This window comes from Coregonus lavaretus, assembly GCF_964263955.1.
Source record: "Coregonus lavaretus genome assembly, chromosome: 32".
NCBI lineage: Eukaryota > Metazoa > Chordata > Actinopteri > Salmoniformes > Salmonidae > Coregonus > Coregonus lavaretus.
The window spans coordinates 3,649,213-3,671,807 of NC_140019.1; the positions used below are offsets into that span (position 1 = coordinate 3,649,213).

At 42.2% G+C, this 22,595-nt stretch overlaps 1 protein-coding gene across 2 annotated transcripts; it reads right to left on the minus strand.

Moving 5' to 3' along the window:
• Positions 1 to 244: 244 nt before the first annotated feature.
• Positions 245 to 22,144, minus strand: LOC311107947 (E3 ubiquitin-protein transferase MAEA-like). Of its 2 annotated transcripts, none has more exons than XM_084150571.1 (10): positions 22,077 to 22,144; positions 21,774 to 21,888; positions 20,432 to 20,614; positions 19,963 to 20,097; positions 19,581 to 19,703; positions 19,407 to 19,483; positions 19,184 to 19,292; positions 1,906 to 2,039; positions 1,440 to 1,635; positions 245 to 1,335 (listed from the first exon to the last, which is right to left on the minus strand). In XM_084150571.1, exons 2-10 carry the CDS (start codon positions 21,840 to 21,842, stop codon positions 1,240 to 1,242), a joined length of 1,122 nt encoding a protein of 373 aa, XP_084006697.1. In that variant the 5' UTR covers positions 21,843 to 21,888; positions 22,077 to 22,144; the 3' UTR covers positions 245 to 1,239. The 2 variants fall into 2 exon arrangements, with proteins under 2 accessions (XP_084006697.1, XP_084006696.1); XM_084150570.1 differs by having other exon boundaries at positions 19,894 to 20,097.
• Positions 22,145 to 22,595: the final 451 nt, after the last annotated feature.

A 22,595-nucleotide genomic window follows, 5' to 3' on the forward strand; every position in this document is an offset into this window, starting at 1 on the left:
TGATCAGTTTCTAAACAGTCTCTCTACAATAACAATACTAAACAGTTCAGAAGCAACCAGCCAAGATGAATTAAAGGTGGGAGTGATGGAAGGTACACCAACATATGGTAAGGTGACCCTTGCTCATTTCAAGGAACTCCTTGGACCAACAATAGCCCCTTGAGAAATCTGCAGCAACTTGTGTTAGTCATACAAAATGTCTTAACATCGGTAAAAGATAATACAAAATTAAGAGCAAAAAATATCATCAAAATTCTCTTTTATTACAATGCAATGTTCATCGTTGAAAAATATGTATGCAATTAAGATAGTCAATCCAAAATACTCAATGACTATGTCAATCAGAGTTGTATAACTAAATAAATATCAAAAGTACAGTGATGAATTAACCCATCTTTATGCGGGTGTAAAAAAAACAAAAATGCATCGCCAATCTTCACAAACTAAGAAGAAGTCTTTTGTAAGTTACACCATTTGTCAAGGTCCTCTTCAGAAGGTGAGCAGACCTGGCATGTTCCCTTGTAAGACACAAATCCACTACTGTGTAGTAGAGTATACATTAGGTCTGTGTACAAGGTTGCCATACCATACTCCAAGCAATAACAGTGAGACTGTTCAAGCCTGATAAGTGGAAGGTCTAGGGGGAGTTTCTCTAACATTTTGAAAGACCTGAATCTGCACACAAATGATCAACGCTCTAGTATTTACAAGATTGAGTGTATCGTCCCAGATCTGCAATCACAGATTTCACAGGGGGGACAAACACAAGATTACCAATTTCAAGGTATTTCTATTTATTCCCCCCCCCCCCCACACACAGCTACACAGAATTTATGTAAATTGTGCACATCATGAAATGAGTGCCATCATGTAGCAAACACCAAGGTGATCAGCCTGTAATTCTGATTTAAGTAAGTCTGATTTAACTAAGGTAAAAAGGCAAAAGAGAAGCTCCTCTTATCATATTGGAGCAATACCGAGTTATAACGCGCCACACTGCCGGTTGGACTATAGGTTAATTAAAAGTAAAAACATCAACACTTTAAAAACAAAAGTCTGTTAATTAGTCCGGTTTCACAAATCTGCCCAAGATGATTTTGGGCCTATTCTCCATAGTGGGAGGCAGGGTTGGCAGGTCGGTGGGGGGGGGGGGGCTGGAGGCTCCACTGCACTCAGACTGGACAAGGTGGTCATAGTAGAGGAGGTGTATCTATCACATGAGATCCAGTATCTACCCCATCACATGATGTACACCTTCTCAGCCTGGGAGAAGTTGAAGACTTCTTTGGTTCTGGGGCAGATCACCTTGTCGTCTTGGCGAATGGATAGAAGAGACTAGAAAAGGAAGGACAAATTATTAACATCAATAATGAATGAAAACAATGAATATTATTACATTGCCATTGTAAAAAAGAAACGTGTGGGATGTAGAGACTCACATTGTAACCATACACATAGCCGTTGGGCAGCATCATGGGTGGGTTGTTCTCGTTCATCACCTCCCCAGAGATTTTGCACACCAGACGGGAGTTGGCACAGTGTGCCATTGGCAGGGGCTGGGCCAGTTTGTTCAGGGACTTGCTGCACACAGGGCAGTCTGGGTTTATAGAGGTGCTATCTTCCTTATAGCACTGACTAGGAGTAGAAAGGTTAAGGGTTCAAATTTGTTAATTTTACTTTACATTCCATTACCTCACAGCTGGGGGTCTGTGGCAGAACACATTGAGACACATTTTTAAGAGTTATGTACCCTGATGTGCGGTTTTGGATAAGTAATTCACGAGGTCTGCCATCACAACCAAAAGGAGACAGAAAGCGCATCAGCAAAAAAAGCAGACGACAGAGCACTGCATGATGTTACTGCCTGAAATAGCAAAACTACAGAGCTGTGACCAGAAAGGATACGGAGTTTTGATAGCAGACAAGCCAGCCTGGAGTGTGATGGTAAACACAGAGTTGTTGCCCAGCTGATGTAATCTGTAGTTGTCATATCTGAACTGTTGGATCAGCATTTTCCAGCGGGCTTGGTCCAGGAGATCCTGTGAGGGTTGATTGACAAAGAGATAATCAGACCATTGATCATAGGCCTACAGTATTTTGACATACACAAAGACGTAGGGATGTAACGATTCACGATAGACATCGGTCCCGATCCAAATGAAGCATGCATCGGTAAGAAAACCGATTAAAATGTTATGAATCTCAAGTTCACTAAAGTTTACTCTTTTTTTCTGTCTTATTCCGAAAATAACTTGAATCTTTTCTGACTGAATTGATGCACTCTCCTTCAGCCTATCAACATTTTATGCATGTAACGGCATATGACATTGACCTACAAGTCAGATAACAACAGTGCGCACAGTGCGGGAGACGCAGCTGCTCGCGCCAACGAGAGGTAGGCCTACCCTATCCCTGTTCTAATATTCCTAGGCTACATCTGCGCGGCACCTTCAGCATTCAGATGTTTGTAAAATGGTTTTCGCAATAATAAATCATAGGCTTTATTAATTGAAGGAAAACGAATGTAATTTTCTGGGTCATTGTTACCAAATATGCTGTAAAACAACTGTTTTAGGCTACCGGAGTGGCCACAACTCACATCTTGCTGATTGCACATCTAACTGCTGATTGGGGCTTTTCAATTGCCAGGTTCCCCATACAAAATATTTTTGATAGTTATGGTTTAAACAGTCTGTGTATTTGGTGACTTTTACATGAACAGGGTAAAGGTGTCCTAACGACAGCATTTTTGCGAGCCGCACTGGTCGGAACGGGAGAAGAGAGCAGCTCTCCTCTGTAAAGTTCCAAACGGTCAAAACCATTCGCTTTTGAGACATGGGTGAAATCCAAAGCTGTATTGTATTAATTGGCTATGTACAATGCCTTCATAAAGTATTCATACCCCTTGACTTATTCCACAATTTGTTGTGTTACAGCCTGAATTCAGAATTGATTAATGACCTAGTGAAATTTGTGAAAATATTTTGAAAATGAAATACAGAAATAGCTCATTTACATAACTATTCACACCCCTGAGTCAATACATGTTAGAATCAACTTTGGCAGCGATTACAGCGGTGAGTCTTTCTGGGTAAGTCTAAGAGCTTTGCACACCTGGATTGTACAATATTTGCACATTATTATTTCAAGCTCTGTCAAGTTGGCTGTTGATCATTGCTAGACAGCAATCTAAGTCTTGCAATATATTTTCGATTTACACTACCAGTCAAAAGTTTGGACAAACCTACTCATTCAAGGGTTTTTCTTTATTTGCACAATTTTTTACATTGTAGAATAATAGTGAAGACATCAAAACTATGAAATAACACATATGGAATCATGTAGTAACCAAAAAAGTGTTAAACAAATCAAAATATATTTTATATTTGAGATTCTTCAAAGTAGACACCCTTTGCCTTGATGACAGCTTTGTACACTCTTGGCATTCTCTCAAACAGCATCATGAGGTAGTCACTTGGAATGCATTTCAATTAACAGGTGTGCCAGTCGAGGTATACCAAACCTGTTTTGATATTCTCAGAGGACCGTTATTAGCATGTTTTAACCACTCCTATGTAAATGGTAGATTATCAGACACTCAAGAAGAAGGTCTGATTTAATTATTACTGAAACAGGATACAAGTGGAAAATATAAAGATCCAGTCCATTTAAAAAATTGGAGGCCCCTCACACTTCAGGGTTGTGATGCAAATATTCTAGCAAAATGTATAGCACATAGAATTAAAAAGGTATTGTCGGACATTATTCATTCTAATCAGACAGATTTTTTACATGTACGATACATTGGAGATAATACACTGCTCAAAAAAATAAAGGGAACACTTAAACAACACATCCTAGATCTGAATGAATGAAATAATCTTATTAAATACTTTTTTCTTTACATAGTTGAATGTGCTGACAACAAAATTATCAATGGAAATCAAATGTATCAACCCATGGAGGTCTGGATTTGGAGTCACCCTCAAAATTAGTAATGTCCAAATCCATGTAATGTCCTTAAAACAAGTCAAAATGAGGCTCAGTAGTGTGTGTGGCCTCCACGTGCCTGTATGACCTCCCTACAACGCCTGGGCATGCTCCTGATGAGGTGGCAGATGGTCTCCTGAGGGATCTCCTCCCAGACCTGGACTAAAGTATCCGCCAACTCCTGGAGAGTCTGTGGTGCAACGTGGCGTTGGTGGATGGAGCGAGACATGATGTCCCAGATGTGCTCAATTGGATTCAGGTCTGGGGAACGGGCGGGCCAGTCCATAGCGTCAATGCCTTCCTCTTGCAGGAACTGCTGACACACTCCAGCCACATGAGGTCTAGCATTGTCTTGCATTAGGAGGAACCCAGTGCCAACCGCACCAGCATATGGTCTCACAAGGGGTCTGAGGATCTCATCTCGGTACCTAATGGCAGTCAGGCTACGTCTGGCGAGCACATGGAGGGCTGTGCGGCCCCCCAAAGAAATGCCACCCCATACCATGACTGACCCACTGCCAAACCGGTCATGCTGGAGGATGTTGCAGGCAGCAGAACGTTCTCCACGGTGTCTCCAGACACTGTCACGTCTGTCACATGTGCTCAGTGTGAACCTGCTTTCATCTGTGAAGAGCACAGGGCGCCAGTGGCGAATTTGCCAATCTTGGTGTTCTCTGGCAAATGCCAAACGTCCTGCATGGTGTTGGGCTGTAAGCACAACCCCCACCTGTGGACGTCGGGCCCTCATACCACCCTCATGGAGTCTGTTTCTGACCGTTTGAGCAGACACATGCACATTTGTGGCCTGCTGGAGGTCATTTTGCAGGGCTCTGGCAGTGCTCCTCCTGCTCCTCCTTGCACAAAGGCGGAGGTAGCAGTCCTGCTGCTGGGTTGTTGCCCTCCTACAGCCTCCTCCACGTCTCCTGATGTACTGGCCTGTCTCCTGGTAGCGTCTCCATGCTCTGGACACTACGCTGACAGACACAGCAAACCTTCTTGCCACAGCTCCCATTGATGTGCCATCCTGGATGAGCTGCACTACCTGAGCCACTTGTGTGGGTTGTAGACTCCGTCTCATTCTACCACTAGAGTGAAAGCACCGCCAGCATTCAAAAGTGACCAAAACATCAGCCAGGAAGAATAGGAACTGAGAAGTGGTCTGTGGTCTCCACCTGCAGAACCACTTCTTTATTGGGGGTGTCTTGCTAATTGCCTATAATTTCCACCTGTTGTCTATTCCATTTGCACAACAGCATGTGAAATTTATTGTCAATCAGTGTTGCTTCCTAAGTGGACAGTTTGATTTCACAGAAGTGTGATTGACTTGGAGTTACATTGTGTTGTTTAAGTGTTCCCTTAATTTTTTTGAGCAGTGTATAAGGCAAGTACTGGAAACAATAGAACACTATGAAAATCTGGGAAACCAGGCCTGCTATTCATAGCAGACTTTGAAAAGGCATTTGATAAAGTACGACTGGGGTTTATACAGTGAGGGAAAAAAGTATTTGATCCCCTGCTGATTTTGTATGTTTGCCCACTGACAAAGAAATGATCAGTCTATAATTTTAATGGTAGGTTTATTTGAACAGTGAGAAACAGAATAACAACAAAAAAATCCAGAAAAACGCATGTCAAAAATGTTATAAATTGATTTGCATTTTAATGAGGGAAATAAGTATTTTACCCCCTCTCAATCAGAAAGATTTCTGGCTCCCAGGTGTCTTTTATACAGGTAACGAGCTGAGATTAGGAGCACACTCTTAAAGGGAGTGCTCCTAATCTCAGCTTGTTACCTGTATAAAAGACACCAGTCCACAGAAGCAATCAATCAATCAGATTCCAAACTCTCCACCATGGCCAAGACCAAAGAGCTCTCCAAGGATGTCAGGGACAAGATTGTAGACCTACACAAGGCTGGAATGGGCTACAAGACCATCGCCAAGCAGCTTGGTGAGAAGGCAACAACTATTAGAAAATGGAAGAAGTTCAAGATGACGGTCAATCACCCTCGGTCTGGGGCTCCATGCAAGATCTCACCTCGTGGGGCATCAATGATCATGAGGAAGGTGAGGGATCAGCCCAGAACTACACGGCAGGACCTGGTAAAATGACCTGAAGAGAGCTGGGACCACAGTCTCAAAGAAAACCATTAGTAACACACTACGCCGTCATGGATTAAAATCCTGCAGCGCACGCAAGGTCCCCCTGCTCAAGCCAGCGCATGTCCAGGCCCGTCTGAAGTTTGTCAATGACCATCTGGATGATCCAGAGGAGGAATGGGAGAAGGTCATGTGGTCTGATGAGACAAAAATTGAGCTTTTTTGTCTAAACTCCACTCGCCGTGTTTGGAGGAAGAAGAAGGATGAGTACAACCCCAAGAACACCATCCCAACCGTGAAGCATGGAGGTGGAAACATCATTCTTTGGGGATGCTTTTCTGCAAAGGGGACAGGACGACTGCACCGTATTGAGGGGAGGATGGATGGGGCCATGTATCGCGAGATCTTGGCCAACAACCTCCTTCCCTCAGTAAGAGCATTGAAGATGGGTCGTGGCTGGGTCTTCCAGCATGACAACGACCCGAAACACACAGCCAGGGCAACTAAGGAGTGGCTCCGTAAGAAGCATCTCAAGGTCCTGGAGTGGCCTAGCCAGTCTCCAGACCTGAACCCAATAGAAAATCTTTGGAGGGAGCTGAAAGTCCGTATTGCCCAGCAACATCCCCGAAACCTGAATGATCTGGAGAAGGTCTATATGGAGGAGTGGGCCAAAATCCCTGCTGCAGTGTATGCAAACCTGGTAAAGACCTACAGGAAATGTATGATCTCTGTAATTGCAAACAAAGGTTGCTGTACCAAATATTAAGTTCTGCTTTTCTGATGTATCAAATACTTATGTCATGCAATAAAATTCAAATTAATTACTTAAAAATCATACAATGTGATTTTCTGGATTTTTGTTTTAGATTCCATCTCTCACAGTTGAAGTGTAGCTATGATAAAAATGACAGACCTCTACATGCTTTTAAGTAGGAAAACCTGCAAAATCGGCAGTGTATCAAATACTTGTTCTCCCCACTGTATAGGTTATAGGTTGAGAGCTTTTGAGAAAGAGCACAGTTAGAAAGATATGGCATATAGAAGCAAACCAGATGGACATCATGAAAACGATCGGAGAGGTCAAGGGTAGAGGAAGTTCAATGGTAAATACAAACAAAATATAATTATTGTAAAATTGACTGTGTCCATAAAATGTATATAGCATGTATAAGCTGGAAGTAGAGAACTAAGCATTGTGGTTCACTGGTTTACTCCAATCAGGGAAGGGGTGGTGGGGTTGGAAAGTAAATAAAGGGAAATATATATATTTTTAAAGGGTATGTATATATACAGTTGAAGTCGGAAATTTACATACAGTGGGGGAAAAAAGTATTTAGTCAGCCACCAATTGTGCAAGTTCTCCCACTTAAAAAGATGAGAGAGGCCTGTAATTTTCATCATAGGTACACGTCAACTATGACAGACAAATTGAGGAAAAAAACCCAGAAAATCACATTGTAGGATTTTTTATGAATTTATTTGCAAATTATGGTGGAAAATAAGTATTTGGTCACCTACAAACAAGCAAGGTTTCTGGCTCTCACAGACCTGTAACTTCTTCTTTAAGAGGCTCCTCTGTCCTCCACTCGTTACCTGTATTAATGGCACCTGTTTGAACTTGTTATCAGTATAAAAGACACCTGTCCACAACCTCAAACAGTCACACACCAAACTCCACTATGGCCAAGACCAAAGAGCTGTCAAAGGACACCAGAAACAAACTTGTAGACCTGCACCAGGCTGGGAAGACTGAATCTGCAATAGGTAAGCAGCTTGGTTTGAAGAAATCAACTGTGGGAGCAATTATTAGGAAATGGAAGACATACAAGACCACTGATAATCTCCCTCGATCTGGGGCTCCACGCAAGATCTCAACCCGTGGGGTCAAAATGATCACAAGAACGGTGAGCAAAAATCCCAGAACCACACGGGGGGACCTAGTGAATGACCTGCAGAGAGCTGGGACCAAAGTAACAAAGCCTACCATCAGTAACACACTACGCCGCCAGGGACTCAAATCCTGCAGTGCAAGACGTGTCCCCCTGCTTAAGCCAGTACATGTCCAGGCCCATCTGAAGTTTGCTAGAGTGCATTTGGATGATCCAGAAGAGGATTGGGAGAATGTCATATGGTCAGATGAAACCAAAATATAACTTTTTGGTAAAAACTCAACTCGTCGTGTTTGGAGGACAAAGAATGCTGAGTTGCATCCAAAGAACACCATACCTACTGTGAAGCATGGGGGTGGAAACATCATGCTTTGGGGCTGTTTTTCTGCAAAGGGACCAGGACGACTGATCCGTGTAAAGGAAAGAATGAATGGGGCCATGTATCGTGAGATTTTGAGTGAAAACCTCCTACCATCAGCAAGGGCATTGAAGATGAAACGTGGCTGGGTCTTTCAGCATGACAATGATCCCAAACACACCGCCCGGGCAACGAAGGAGTGGCTTCGTAAGAAGCATTTCAAGGTCCTGGAGTGGCCTAGCCAGTCTCCAGATCTCAACCCCATAGAAAATCTTTGGAGGGAGTTGAAAGTCCGTGTTGCCCAGCGACAGCCCCAAAACATCACTGCTCTAGAGGAGATCTGCATGGAGGAATGGGCCAAAATACCAGCAACAGTGTGTGAAAACCTTGTGAAGACTTACAGAAAACGTTTGACCTGTGTCATTGCCAACAAAGGGTATATAACAAAGTATTGAGAAACTTTTGTTATTGACCAAATACTTATTTTCCACCATAATTTGCAAATAAATTCATAAAAAATCCTACAATGTGATTTTCTGGATTTTTCTTTCTCATTTTGTCTGTCATAGTTGACGTGTGCCTATGGTGAAAATTACAGGCCTCTCTCATCTTTTTAAGTGGGAGAACTTGCACAATTGGTGGCTGACTAAATACTTTTTTTCCCCACTGTACACCTTAGCTAAATACATTTAAACTCAGTTTTTCACAATTCCAGACATTTAATCCTAGTAAAGATGTATTTTTTCCTTTTTTTTTTTGTCATTTAGCAGACGCTCTTATCCAGACTTACAGGGGCAATTAGAGTTAAGTGCCTTGCTCAAGGGCACATCGACAGATATTTCACCTAGTCGGCTCGGGGATTAGAACCAGCGACCTTTCGGTTACTGGCACAACGCTCTTAACCACTAAGCTACCTGCCGTCTTAGGTCAGTTAGGACCACCACTTTATTTTAAGAATGTTAAATGTCAGAATAATAGTAGAGAGAGATTTATTTCAGCTTTTATTTCTTTCATCACATTCCCAGTGGGTCAGAAGTTTACATACACTCAATTAGAATTTGGTAGCATTGTCTTTAAATTGTTTAACTTGGGTCAAACGTTTCGGGTAGCCTTCCACAAGCTTCCCACAATAAGTTGGGTGAATTTTGGCCCATTCCTCCTGACAGAGCTGGTGTAACTGAGTCAGGTTTGTAGGCCTCCTTGATCGCACAGGCTTTTTCAGTTCTGCCCACAAATGTTCTATAGGATTGAGGTCAGGGCTTTGTGATAGCCACTCCAATACCTTGACTTTGTTGTCCTTAAGACATTTTGCCACAACTTTGGAAGTATGCTTGGGGTCATTGTCCATTTGGAAGACCCATTTGCGACCAAGCTTTAACTTCCTGACTGATATATTGAGATGTTGCTTCAATACACAGTGCCTTGCAAAAGTATTCATCCCCCTTGGCGTTTTTCCTATTTTGTTGCATTATAACCCGTCATTTAAATTGATTTTTATTTGGATTTCATGTAATGGACCTACACAAAATAGACCAAATTTGTGAAGTGAAATGAAAAAAATAACTTGCTTCATAAAATTCAAAAAAATAAATAACGGAAAAGTGGTGCGTGCATATGTATTCACCCCCTTTGCTATGAAGCCCCTAAATAAGATCTGGTGCAACCAATTACCTTCAGAAGTCACATAATTAGTTTAATAAAGTCCACCTGTGTGCAATCTAAGTGTCATGTGATCTGTCACATGATCTCAGTATATATACTCACCTGTTCTGATAGGCCCCACTAAGCAACACCACTAAGCAAGCGGCACCAACAAGCAAGCGACACCATGAAGACCAAGGAGCTCTCCAAACAGGTCAGCGACAAAGTTGTGGAGAAGCACAGATCAGTGTTGGGTTATAAGAAAATATCAGAAACGTTGAACATCCAACGGAGCACCATTAAAGCCATTATTAAAAAATTGAAAGAATATGGCACCACAACAAACCTGCCAAGAGAGGACCGCCCACCAAAACTCACGGCCCAGGCAAGGAGAGCATTAATCAGAGAGGCAACAAAGAGACCAAACATAACCCTGAAGGAGCTGCAAAGCTCCACAGCGGAGATTTGAGTATCTGTCCATAGGATCACTTTAAACCGTACACTCCACAGAGTTGGGATTTACGGAAGAGTGGCCAGAAAAAAGCCATTGCTTAAAGAAAAAAATAAGCAAACACGTTTGGTGTTCGCCAAAAGGCATGTGGGAGACTCCCCAAACATATGGAAGAAGGTACTCTGGTCAGATGAGACTAAAATTGAGCATTTTGGCCATCAAGGAAAACGCGCAAACCCAATACCTCTCATCACCCCGAGAACACCAAACTGGTCAGAATTGAAGGAATGATGAATGGCGCTAAATACAGGGAAATTCTTGAGGGAAACCTGTTTCAATCTTACAGAGATTTGAGACTGGGACGGAGGTTCACCTTCCAGCAGGACAATGACCCTAAGCATACTGCTAAAGCAACACTTGAGTGGTTTAAGGGGAAACATTTAAATGTATTGGAAGGGCCTAGTCAAAGGCCAGACTTCAATCCAATTGAGAATCGGTGGTATGACTTAAAGATTGCAGTACACCAGCAGAGCCCATCTAACTTGAAGAAGCTGGAGCAGTTTTGCCTTGAAGAATGGGCAAAAATCCCAGTGGCTAGATGTGCCAAGCTTATAGAGACATACCCCAAGAGACTTGCAGCAGTAATTGCTGCAAAAGGTGGCTCTACAAATTATTGACTTTGGGGGGGGGGGGGGGGGGTGAATAGTTATGCACGCTCAAGTTCAGTTTTTTTCTCTTATTTCTAGTATGTTTCGCAATACAAAATATTTTGCATCTTTAAGTGGTAGGCATGTTGTGTAAATCGAATGATACAAACCCTCAAAAAATCAATTTTAATTCCAGGTTGTAAGGCAACAAATTAGGAAAAATGCCAAGGGGGGTGAATACTTTCGCAAGCCACTGTATCCACATAATTTTCTTTCCTCATGATGCCATCTATTTTGTGAAGTGCACCAGTCCCTCCTGCAGCAAAGCACCCCCACAGCATGATGCTGCCACCCCCGTGCTTCAAGGTTGGGATGGTGTTCTTCGGCTTGCAAGCCGTCACCTTTTTCCTCCAAACATAACGATGGTCATTATGGCCAAACAGTTCTATTTTTGTTACATCAGACCAGACATTTCTCCAAAAAGTACGATCTTTGTCCCCATGTGCAGTTGCAAACCGTAGTCTTACTTTTTTATGGCGGTTTTGGAGCAGTGGCTTCTTCCTTGCTGAGCGGTCTTTCAGGTTATGTCGATATAGGACTTGTTGTACTGTGGATATAGATACTTTTCTACCTGTTTCCTCCAGCATCTTCACAAGGTCCTTTGCTGTTGTTCTGGGATTGATTTGCGCTTTTTGCACCAAAGTACATTCATCTCTAGGAGACAGAACGCGTCTTCTTCCTGAGCGGTATGACGGCTGCCTGGTCCCATTGTGTTTATACTTGCATACTATTGTTTGTACAGATGAACGTGGTACCTTCAGGCATTTGGCAATTGCTCCAAAGGATGAACCAGACTTCTGGAGGTTTACAATGTTTTTTTCTGAGGTCTTGGCTGATTTCTTTTGATTTTCCCATTTTTGAAATACATCCACAGGTACACCTCCAATTGACTCAAATGATGTCAATTAGCCTATCAGAAGCTTTTAAAGCTATGACATCATTTTCTGGAATTTTCCAAGCTGTTTAAAGGCACAGTCAACATAGTTTATGTAAACTTCTGACCCACTGGAATTGTGATACAGTGAATTATAAGTGAAATAATCTGTCTGTAAACAATTGTTGGAAAACTTACTTGTGTCATGCACAAAGTAGATGTCCTAACTGACTTGCCAAAACTATAGTTTGTTAACAAGACATTTGTGGAGTGGTTGAAAAACGAGTTTTAATGACTCCAACCTAAGTATATGTAAACTTCCGACTTCAACTGTATGTATGTATATGTATTTATATGTATGTGTATATATATATATATATATATATATATATATATATATATATATATATATATATATGCGAGAAAAGAAACATATGGGGGATTGGAAGTGATGCAGACAATTACATTAATGGAAGTTACAATCTATCTGCAATATTAAAGCTGATCAGCTGGGGGGGGGGTATACAGAAGATAGCCCTATGTAGTAAAAGACCAAGTCCATATTATGGCAAGAACAGCTCAAATAAGCAAAGACAAATGACAGTCCATCATTACCTTAAGACATTTAAGAACTTTGAAAGTTTCTTCAAGTGCAGTCGCAAAAACCATCAAGCGCTATGATGAAACTGGCTCTCATGAGGACCGCCACAGGAATGGAAGACCAAAAGTTACTTCTGCTGTAGAGGATAAGTTCATTAGAGTTACCAGCCTCAGACATTGCAGCCCAAATAAATTATTCATAGAGTTCAAGTAACAGACACATCTCAACATCAACTGTTCAGAGGGGACTGCGTGAATCAGGCCTTCATGGTCGAATTGCTGCAAAAAAAAACACTACTGAAGGACACAAATAAGAAGAAGAGACCTGCTTGGACCAAGAAACACGAGCAATGGACATTAGAACGGTGGAAATCTGTCTTTTAGTCTGGAGTCCCAATTGGAGATTTTTGGTACAAACCGCCTTGTCTTTGTGAGACGGTGTGGGTGAACGGATGATCTCCGCATGTGTAGTTCCCACCGTGAAGCATGGAGGAGGTGGTGTTATGGTGTGGGGGTGCTTTGCTGGTGACACTGTCAGGGATTTATTTAGAATTCAAGACACACTTAACCAGCATGGCTACCACAGCATTCTGCAGTGATACACCATCCCATCTGGTTTGGGCTTAGAGGGACTATCATTTGTTTTTCAACAGGACAATGACCTAACACACCTCCAGGCTGTGTAAGGGCTATTTGACCAATTAGGAGAGTGATGGAGTGCTGCATCAGATGACCTGGCCTCCACATTCCCCCGACCTCAACCCAATTGAGATGGTTTGAGATGAGTCGAACAGCAGAGTGAAGGAAAAGCAGCCAACAAGTGCTCAACATATGTGGGAACTCCTTCAAGACTGTTAGAAAAGCATTCCAGGTGAAGCTGGTTGAGAGAATGCTAAGAGTGTGCAAAGCTGTCATCAAGGCAAAGGGTGGCTATTTGAAGAATCTCAAATATATTTTGACTTGTTTAACACTTTTCTGATTACTACATAATTCCATGTGTTATTTCATAGTTTTGATGTCTACACTATTATTCTACATTGTAAAAAATAGTACAAATTAAGAAAAACCTGTGAAGGAGTAGGTGTGTCCAAACTTTTGACTGGTACTGTAAGTCAAAACTGTAACTAGGCCACTCAGGAACATTCAATGTCATCTTGGTTAGCAACTCCAGTGTATATTTGGCCTTTTTTTTTTAGGTTATTGTCCTGCTGAAAGGTGGATTTCTCTCCCAGTGCCTATTGGAAAGCAATCAACCAGGTTTTCCTCCTCTTTGCCTTTGCTTAGCTCGATTCTGTTTGTTTTTTTTATCCTAAAAAAAGTCCCTAGTCCTTGCCGATGACAAGCATACCCATAACACGATGCAGCCACCACCATGCTTGAAAATATGTAGAATGTTAAGGCAGCCGCATGCTTCCCAACCGAAACAGTTTGTGCATATATAATGACGACATTTTGGGGCGTTTTGGTTTTCAGCTAGGGTTTTTTCGGCTGTTTAGGCACAAAACATTTTCTCAAGGCCAGCCTAAGTTCGGGAGCCAAAGTCTACGCCTCTTCGTCCGTGATTGGTCAACTGTAGGGGTGATGCAAGTTTCTTCTTCTTGTCGATTCAGCCCGAAACTCAGTGTGGATTCAACATGGCGAACAACAACTCGATTGACTGAGGTGGTGGAGAAGTACCTTCACCAATACGATTCTAGCCATGAATGTATTATATAAAGACCAGCATGTAAATGCCAATTAATTTAGGGAGATTGCGGAGACGCTGGGCTCCGACCCAACTACTTGTTCGAAAAAGTGGAGTAGGGTTCGCAACAAGGATCGCAGTGGAGATGCTGGTGGAAAGGCTACTCCAGAAATGTTGCTGCCTGCTTGTTTGGCACGTGAAGACTGAAAGCAACATATAGTCTTCACAAAAGGATGAGCTATGTTGTTGTATTTTCTATTGTAGTCGATAAAAAGAGTAGCCATGTTTTGCTAACAACAGCTAGTGCTAGCTACTTGGCTGGCTAATGGCTAGCTAGCCTAGCAGCAGAGAAAGCAAGCCAACCAACTAAAGATCTTTGCAACTTTTGAACAAACATCATTTTGTCAGAGAAAGAAAATCATAAGCTTTAAGACTGGTAACACCGAAGTCAAAAGTTTTGTAGCAAGGTCCAACTAGTCAAAATGTTGCAAACGTTTGAGCAGATTTGAGTAGCTAGGCCAGGCCTACTCAACTCTGCTCAAACATATAGTCTATTGTAGTTTGATATGTTCATTGATCATTTGGATGTGTACTAAATAGCCATCTAATTTATTTTTCAAGGCACAAACACCAGTGAATGGAGACAGTACCTGGTTGTTCTCTGCACCCCAGCGCTGCCTGTTCACCGGCCCCAAGCACTACCTCTGCTCCCAGTACTGACTGGTTATTGGCCCCCAGCCCATCTCCCTCACTGAGCTGCCGTGCACAATTAGAAACAATCTCCATGCAGATCCTGGGAAGCTCTATCCTGACTATCACCTCCAATACCTACTCCACTGGCTTGCTCCTCACCAATGCCACAGAGCTGCAGCAGTAGTACGAAGGGTGTGAGAAGAAGGGAGAAAAGAGCTGCAGACTCAGCCCTTGACACATCACTCGCTAAGGCATTGAAGTCAGATCTCAAGATCAGGAGATGGTCATGCACCGAGCCACCAGCTTGTACCAGAGTTAAATACATAAAAATAACTTCAGACTCTCCTTTACCGATCCCCTTTCCTCTCTTACTTTTTCCCCCTCTCTTATTCTCTCCACAGGGCCCTGCACCTATAGCTGATTTCATGGATGAACTCCGCCCAAAACTCAGGAAGGAATTCGATCACCAGCTGCATGAGTTGGTCATGACTTCAAGAAGAGGACATGGACCGAACGACTGGGACCACAATGAAATTAACAACTTGTTCTGTTGTTGTTCAGACATCTCAGGAGTCAGACACTAATCACTTTCACTTTATTCCAGACACTTTTGTTGTTTACATGTCTGTTCATAGCAGACACTGTTTTACTATTGTTCCAAAATATTTATTACTTTTGTATTGTGGTTTACTTTCAACGCCCAGAAGCAAGAAAAGGTTTTGTGTGCTGAAAAAGTTACGTTGGCATTTCTTCATCTCAATACAAGTTGTTTCAATGCATTCTATTTGAACATCAAGTGCTGACAACGTACAGAAGAGCTGTGTGCCACAGACTTTACAGGCTTCCATCTACTTGTGGCATAGTTCAATCTAATCTTAATTACTCCACACAGACATCATAATCAGGTTTCATTTTATTAACAAGATTTAAAAAAAACTCTACATTTTAGTACAAAGTACTTTGGTTCACTGAGTCCATCAAGGGGTGTGTGTGTGTGAGCAGTCAAAACAAAGATATATTCTGCATCATTGATGGACTTGGGTTGAGTAGTCCTCTCCTAACCATGTCTTCCTGCCATGGAAGAGCTTCCCACTTGTTTAACCTGCAAGCCGTGTCACCCTGGCGCGAATGTCTCCCTGGTTCATGGGGATTGTTGTCCCCTGTCACAACCCTCTTCCACTCTCCAGGTTGGTAGTTGCCAGAAGGGAGGTGTGTGTCAACAACAGCGGGAGGCACGTATCTTGCGTTTGGCTCATGTGCTTCATCCGTGGAGGACAGGTAGTTGTGGAGGGCCACACATGACCTTAGCCTTTTCATTCCTTTTCATTCCATTCACTCCATTAGGCGACCAAGAATCCTCATCTTTGCAGCCATGACGCTGAATGCATTCTCTGACTCTCCGACAACTAGTGGCGGTAGTTCCAGGTACCCTCAGGTTCATTGAGACGGACACCTGTGAGTGAGAGGTAACAAGAGAAAGTCAGATATAATATACACATATGGTAAACAAAAAAAATACCATACTATTTTCCAGAAACCATATTCCAAGTGCCTTGATAAAATGGCATTCATCATAGAGGTGAATACATGTATGCATTAAAAAGGGAAATTAGAAACAGAAAAAGTGAAATTGTTTCGAACATTCTATTATCAACATACCTGAATAAGGGCGCATGAGGTTCTCATGTAGGGGGAAAGCTATCTCCCAGGAAAACATATGGACTTCGCATTGTGGTAACTGGCAGGATAGCTTGCGGTGGTAAATCAAGGGTCTCCTGCAGCAATTTGGACCCAAAAGAACTCTTGAAACACTCCACCATAGCTCTCTCGGCCATACAGTGGGGGAAAAAAGTATTTAGTCAGCCACCAATTGTGCAAGTTCTCCCACTTAAAAAGACGAGAGAGGCCTGTAATTTTCATCATAGGTACACGTCAACTATGACAGACAAATTGAGAAGAAAAAAAATCCAGAAAATCACATTGTAGGATTTTTAATGAATTTATTTGCAAATTATGGTGGAAAATAAGTATTTGGTCACCTACAAACAAGCAAGATTTCTGGCTCTCACAGACCTGTAACTTCTTCTTTAAGAGGCTCCTCTGTCCTCCACTCGTTACCTGTATTAATGGCACCTGTTTGAACTTGTTATCAGTATAAAAGACACCTGTCCACAACCTCAAACAGTCACACTCCAAACTCCACTATGGCCAAGACCAAAGAGCTGTCAAAGGACACCAGAAACAAAATTGTAGACCTGCACCAGACTGGGAAGACTGAATCTGCAATAGGTAAGCAGCTTGGTTTGAAGAAATCAACTGTGGGAGCAATTATTGGGAAATGGAAGACATACAAGACCACTGATAATCTCCCTCGATCTGGGGCTCCACGCAAGATCTCACCCCGTGGGGTCAAAATGATCACAAGAACGGTGAGCAAAAATCCCAGAACCACACGGGGGGACCTAGTGAATGACCTGCAGAGAGCTGGGACCAAAGTAACAAAGCCTACCATCAGTAACACACTACGCCGCCAGGGACTCAAATCCTGCAGTGCCAGACGTGTCCCCCTGCTTAAGCCAGTACATGTCCAGGCCCGCCTGAAGTTTGCTAGAGTGCATTTGGATGATCCAGAAGAGGATTGGGAGAATGTCATATGGTCAGATGAAACCAAAATAGAACTTTTTGGTAAAAACTCAACTCGTCGTGTTTGGAGGACAAAGAATGCTGAGTTGCATCCAAAGAACACCATACCTACTGTGAAGCATGGGGGTGGAAACATCATGCTTTGGGGCTGTTTTTCTGCAAAGGGACCAGGACGACTGATCCGTGTAAAGGAAAGAATGAATGGGGCCATGTATCGTGAGATTTTGAGTGAAAACCTCCTTCCATCAGCAAGGGCATTGAAGATGAAACGTGGCTAGGTCTTTCAGCATGACAATGATCCCAAACACACCACCCGGGCAACAAAGGAGTGGCATTTCAAGGTCCTGGAGTGGCCTAGCCAGTCTCCAGATCTCAACCCCATAGAAAATCTTTGGAGGGAGTTGAAAGTCTGTGTTGCCCAGCGACAGCCCCAAAACATCACTGCTCTAGAGGAGATCTGCATGGAGGAATGGGCCAAAATACCAGCAACAGTGTGTGAAAACCTTGTGAAGACTTACAGGAAACGTTTGACCTGTGTCATTGCCAACAAAGGGTTATATTATATTTTTATTATTATATTATTATATTATTATATTATTATATTATAAAGGGTATATAACAAAGTATTGAGAAACTTTTGTTATTGACCAAATACTTATTTTCCACCATAATTTGCAAATAAATTCATTACAAATCCTACAATGTGATTTTCTGGATTTTTTTTTCTCATTTTGTCTGTCATAGTTGACGTGTACCTACGATGAAAATTACAGGCCTCTCTCATCTTTTTAAGTGGGAGAACTTGCACAATTGGTGGCTGACTAAATACTTTTTTTCCCCACTATATGCCCCTACATCCACAATTGTGAACCTGTAGCGGCATCTTCTCGGTCTCCGTATGTCGCCTATTATATGTGTTGCTAGGTACATCAAATCTAGTAGATCCCGGGCAATTCACACAACTCCAGTCAAGTGTCTCTGTGTACACTTATTCTCCTGCATGTGTCTTCCTTGTTTGGCCGTAGATGTCTATTACCAGCTCATCACCCTCTACTGTACCGGGGTAATATTAACTTTTTTTTGTGTGCAAGCGAACATCTTTTTAGGGAGCATGCGAGCACCCACCCCCCTCTAATCTGATAGTGGTAGATGCTCAGTCTGCCATATGCCTCAGCTCACACACACACACTACAAAATTCTCACATACACAGCTCAGAGAAGTCAGCTCAGACAGATCCAGCTCAGCTCCTGAGCTCCATGAGGATAAGATATTAATTTAGAATGAAAAATTAATGTGTTCATGCAACAATTGTTAGTGCATCGAATCATGTCGAACTGCATCCAATAGTTTCAAATTAAAAGTATCGTTCCTATATCGGAGTCCATGTATCTAGATGCGTATCGAATCGTGCTTGTAAGGAAAGGGGGATACCTAGTCAGTTGTACAACTGAATGCATTCAAATGAAAATGGGTCTTCCGCATTTAACCCAACCCTACAAAGGCATATGCGTGCGCACACACACCCACACTACAGATCACTACTATGGTATTACCTTATAAGGGGAGATATGGGTGTCTGAGGGGAACGCCAGCATGCCCATCACCTGCCGCACCTCGTCCAGCTGACCCCCCTCTGCTTGGCTGAAGTGCTTCCGTGCATGTCTGTGAAAAACATGGATCATGATTGTTCACATTTCAACTATGAATATGTTGTTTCAACATTAACCTGAATATTTTAATACAGGATGTGCTATGTCAGTATAAACGGTTTCCTACCTGACAGCGTCCATGCGCTTGTTCTGTCGGATGAGCTCAATAAACTCCTGGATTCGCAGACTAAACTCCAAGCAGCTCTGGAAGGAGAAGCATCAATGAGTTTATACATAACATAATGTATGAGACACTGCCATCATCTTCTACTAACAGACATGGCATAATCCCCCAGCTCACCTTCATCTTGCGGAGGCGTGACTTGTTGTCATGGCACCAGGCCAAACAGGTGGCTGTTTCCTGTCGCTCCAGTGACTCCTCCACCTCTTTGGCTGTGAGGAACATCTCAATGTTGACCAGGTCCTGTAGGACAGGGAGAAAGCGGGGTTATGTCAAATAGAGACAGCACATGTAGTTCTCTAAACAATTTAAATACTAGGAGCACTACAAGCAATTGGACACCACAGAAGTCTCTTGCTGTAAGGAATAAGGAACTAGATTGTAGCATCCATGAATATAAGATGACATGTTGACAGATAGAAGTGGGATGCACCTCGATGCCACTTTGCCGTGCCAGTTTGACTGCTGTGTTGTAATAGCCACACCGCAGCAAGTGTTCTACCATCATGCGGTCCATTCGTTTCTTCTTCCAGACGTTGACACCTGCTGGCTGGTCGCTGCTATGTTCCTTCAGGTGTTCAATCCTCCGCTTACACAGCTTAGCACTCTCATCCTCAGCCTGGATGGACTCAGCAGCCTACACAACATCCACCATTTAGATTTTGTATACTTACTGCATGCAGTATCTCTGCTCTGCTGGGTCCTCTCTTTCTATTGTATTTTACTGCTATATTTTTCTACTAACTTTCATGTTGATTAATCATTATTCTGTCTTGGAAATCACTCAATAAACATATACAAGATGTGACATGTGCTTGGATTTGAAAACATGTAAAGTTGGCTTAACTTTCAGCAATTCTCCCTGAAATAGCAGTAGCTAAGCTATTTGGGTTGGAGGAGGAATGCCATAAAAAAAATACCTGCACAGCATTCCAATGCTAATTCTTCTGAGAGCAACTGGGTGAACCTACCTTTCTCTTCAGGGCATTGAGCTTCTCCACCACCCCATCCAGAAGGGACACCACAGAATCCACCACTGGGAAACTGCTGAGGGTCTTCTCCAGCTCCGCCACCACCATGGTTACGTGACTCGTCTCCCGGTCAATGTTCTTCTGTGCAGCTCTGAAGCGCTTGTTCAGAGTTTCATATGGTACCTGTACAAATGAACAATGCAAAACCTAAGTGAGGTGGTTTCGGTAGTACATTCTGACCATCTAATAATCATTCTTTGGCTGAAGTTTCCAATTATTTGACCCATAACTTGTTGAGAACATATCCTCCAATATATAACACTTTCCAACCAATCACTAAGGCATCAACACAGAATAGAAATCTTACATAACCGTCTAATTATGCTAACATAACCACCACTCAAATGGCATTCAACTACTCGTGCAACCCTTATTGAAGTAATTTCTATTCAGATAAAATGGCCACTTACAAAGCAAACATTGGCTGTCTAGCAGCTGCCACAGAACAATAGTGTCGCATTGTGATATGGCTGCAGACTAGATCTTCTCAGCAATATAGAGGTAGTACTTTGAGGACATTGCGCTAGCTAGATAGCATTTTTTCATCGAGCTATCTTGCTATAGCTACTAGTCACTGACCACGTACAGAACATATTTACACAGCTGCAAACGATCAACTAACTAGGATGCATCATGTCGCTTTGGATTTACTAGCTAGCTAGCTACTGTACATCAGAATATTTTTGGGGACGCTGTAATTTACCTCGCAGCTGGTGAGGACCCATTATGTCATGTTGATTTCACTAGCTGTGGTGAATTTGGAAACAAACGTGGATAGTTAACGTTACATGTCTCCTAGCTAGTTATCTAACTAGTTACATTTATTTAAGACAGTAACTTGTTAGCTATGAATAGTTGACTTCACACGTCACAGAAGAATATCGACGGAGAACCCGCTAGTTAGCTAAAGTTTGCTAGTTAGCCTAGCTAGCTGACAGGTATCATCCTATTAAACTGGCTGGCTAGATAGCTAAATAAATGACTACGAAATTCTATTTTTAGCTAACAAAGTTAGTAAATAACCTCCAATCGTCTCGATAATTTACAAACTACTAGGTTGAGATTGGTGTATCTGACCACACCATCAAATCTGTTCGTAATCTTCACCATCTGACATAAGCCGTTGTTTTGAACCAACTTGCCCCCTGCCCTGGCGTCGCTAGTTAACGTTAACTAGTCATTCAAATAATCGGAATTAGTGCCTAGTTTGACAAATCTGAAGCTCATGCCTGCATCATCATCGGTTCGTCTCGATTAAAATTTCAAATAAGCAATTTCAAACCTTCAAAGTGGGATATTCTTGAACCTTCAGAGCCATGGAGAGTTGGGCAGCTGTCTCTTGCACCGCCATCTTCCTTTGTGAATTTCTCCAGACACTTTTTTATGGAGCCAGACAGCTGCCAAAAGGTTGAACGTACGGATCGTAAGAAAATCCATACTTAAATTGTAAAGATTGTAAGAAAAGCCATGCATGAAACCTAAACGTCAAAATTTCATCGGAACATACAAACACCATGTTACAATTATGGACTAACATTTTAGGCTGGAATAAATATTGTGTTGCAATTCTGACCTACAATAATACCTTTCAGAGTTTTGGCAGGTTCATCTCACCAACAAAAAAAAAACGGCCTGTGAGGAGTGCTACCCGAACAAGCATAACACAGTATAAAAAAAGAAACCGGAAAGAGGTATCCTGCACGTTTTCAAGTTAAAAGTCTCAATTCTTTATTACTCGTCAATTGAGTTTACTTCACATTTAGGTAGCTAATGTAATGGATTTGTTTGCCAGCTTAAGTCTAGATAGCCCTAGCTGTATTATGCCTACAGCAGTGAAGTTTCAGTCCTCTAGGTGTATCTCTACAGCATGGGCATATCTCTGGGTGACGTGGACATCCCCATGCATGCACCTTATCAAAATATGACTAATTCAATATTGCACCATCCCATTCTCTGGGCTCTGTCTGCAATCATAACCAGTAGTATTTACTAGGAATAATTAAACAGAATAATAATAGATGTTTGGTGAATCTATGAATTATGTATGACCACTGTAGTCTTTGCCACTCAAAATATTTTAATATAGAATATGTTGAAATGTATT

Excerpts from the sequence above, each read along its gene's own strand:
- LOC311107947 (XM_084150570.1), bottom strand. The coding sequence starts at position 21,842 with ATGGCGGTGCAAGAGACAGCTGCCCAACTCTCCATGGCTCTGAAGGTT. Across the intron at positions 20,615-21,773 it reads AAGAATATCCCACTTTGAAG|GTACCATATGAAACTCTGAA; the intron begins GTTTGAAATTGC and ends TCATTTGTACAG. Across the intron at positions 20,098-20,431 it reads TCAATGCCCTGAAGAGAAAG|GCTGCTGAGTCCATCCAGGC; the intron begins GTAGGTTCACCC and ends GATGTTGTGTAG.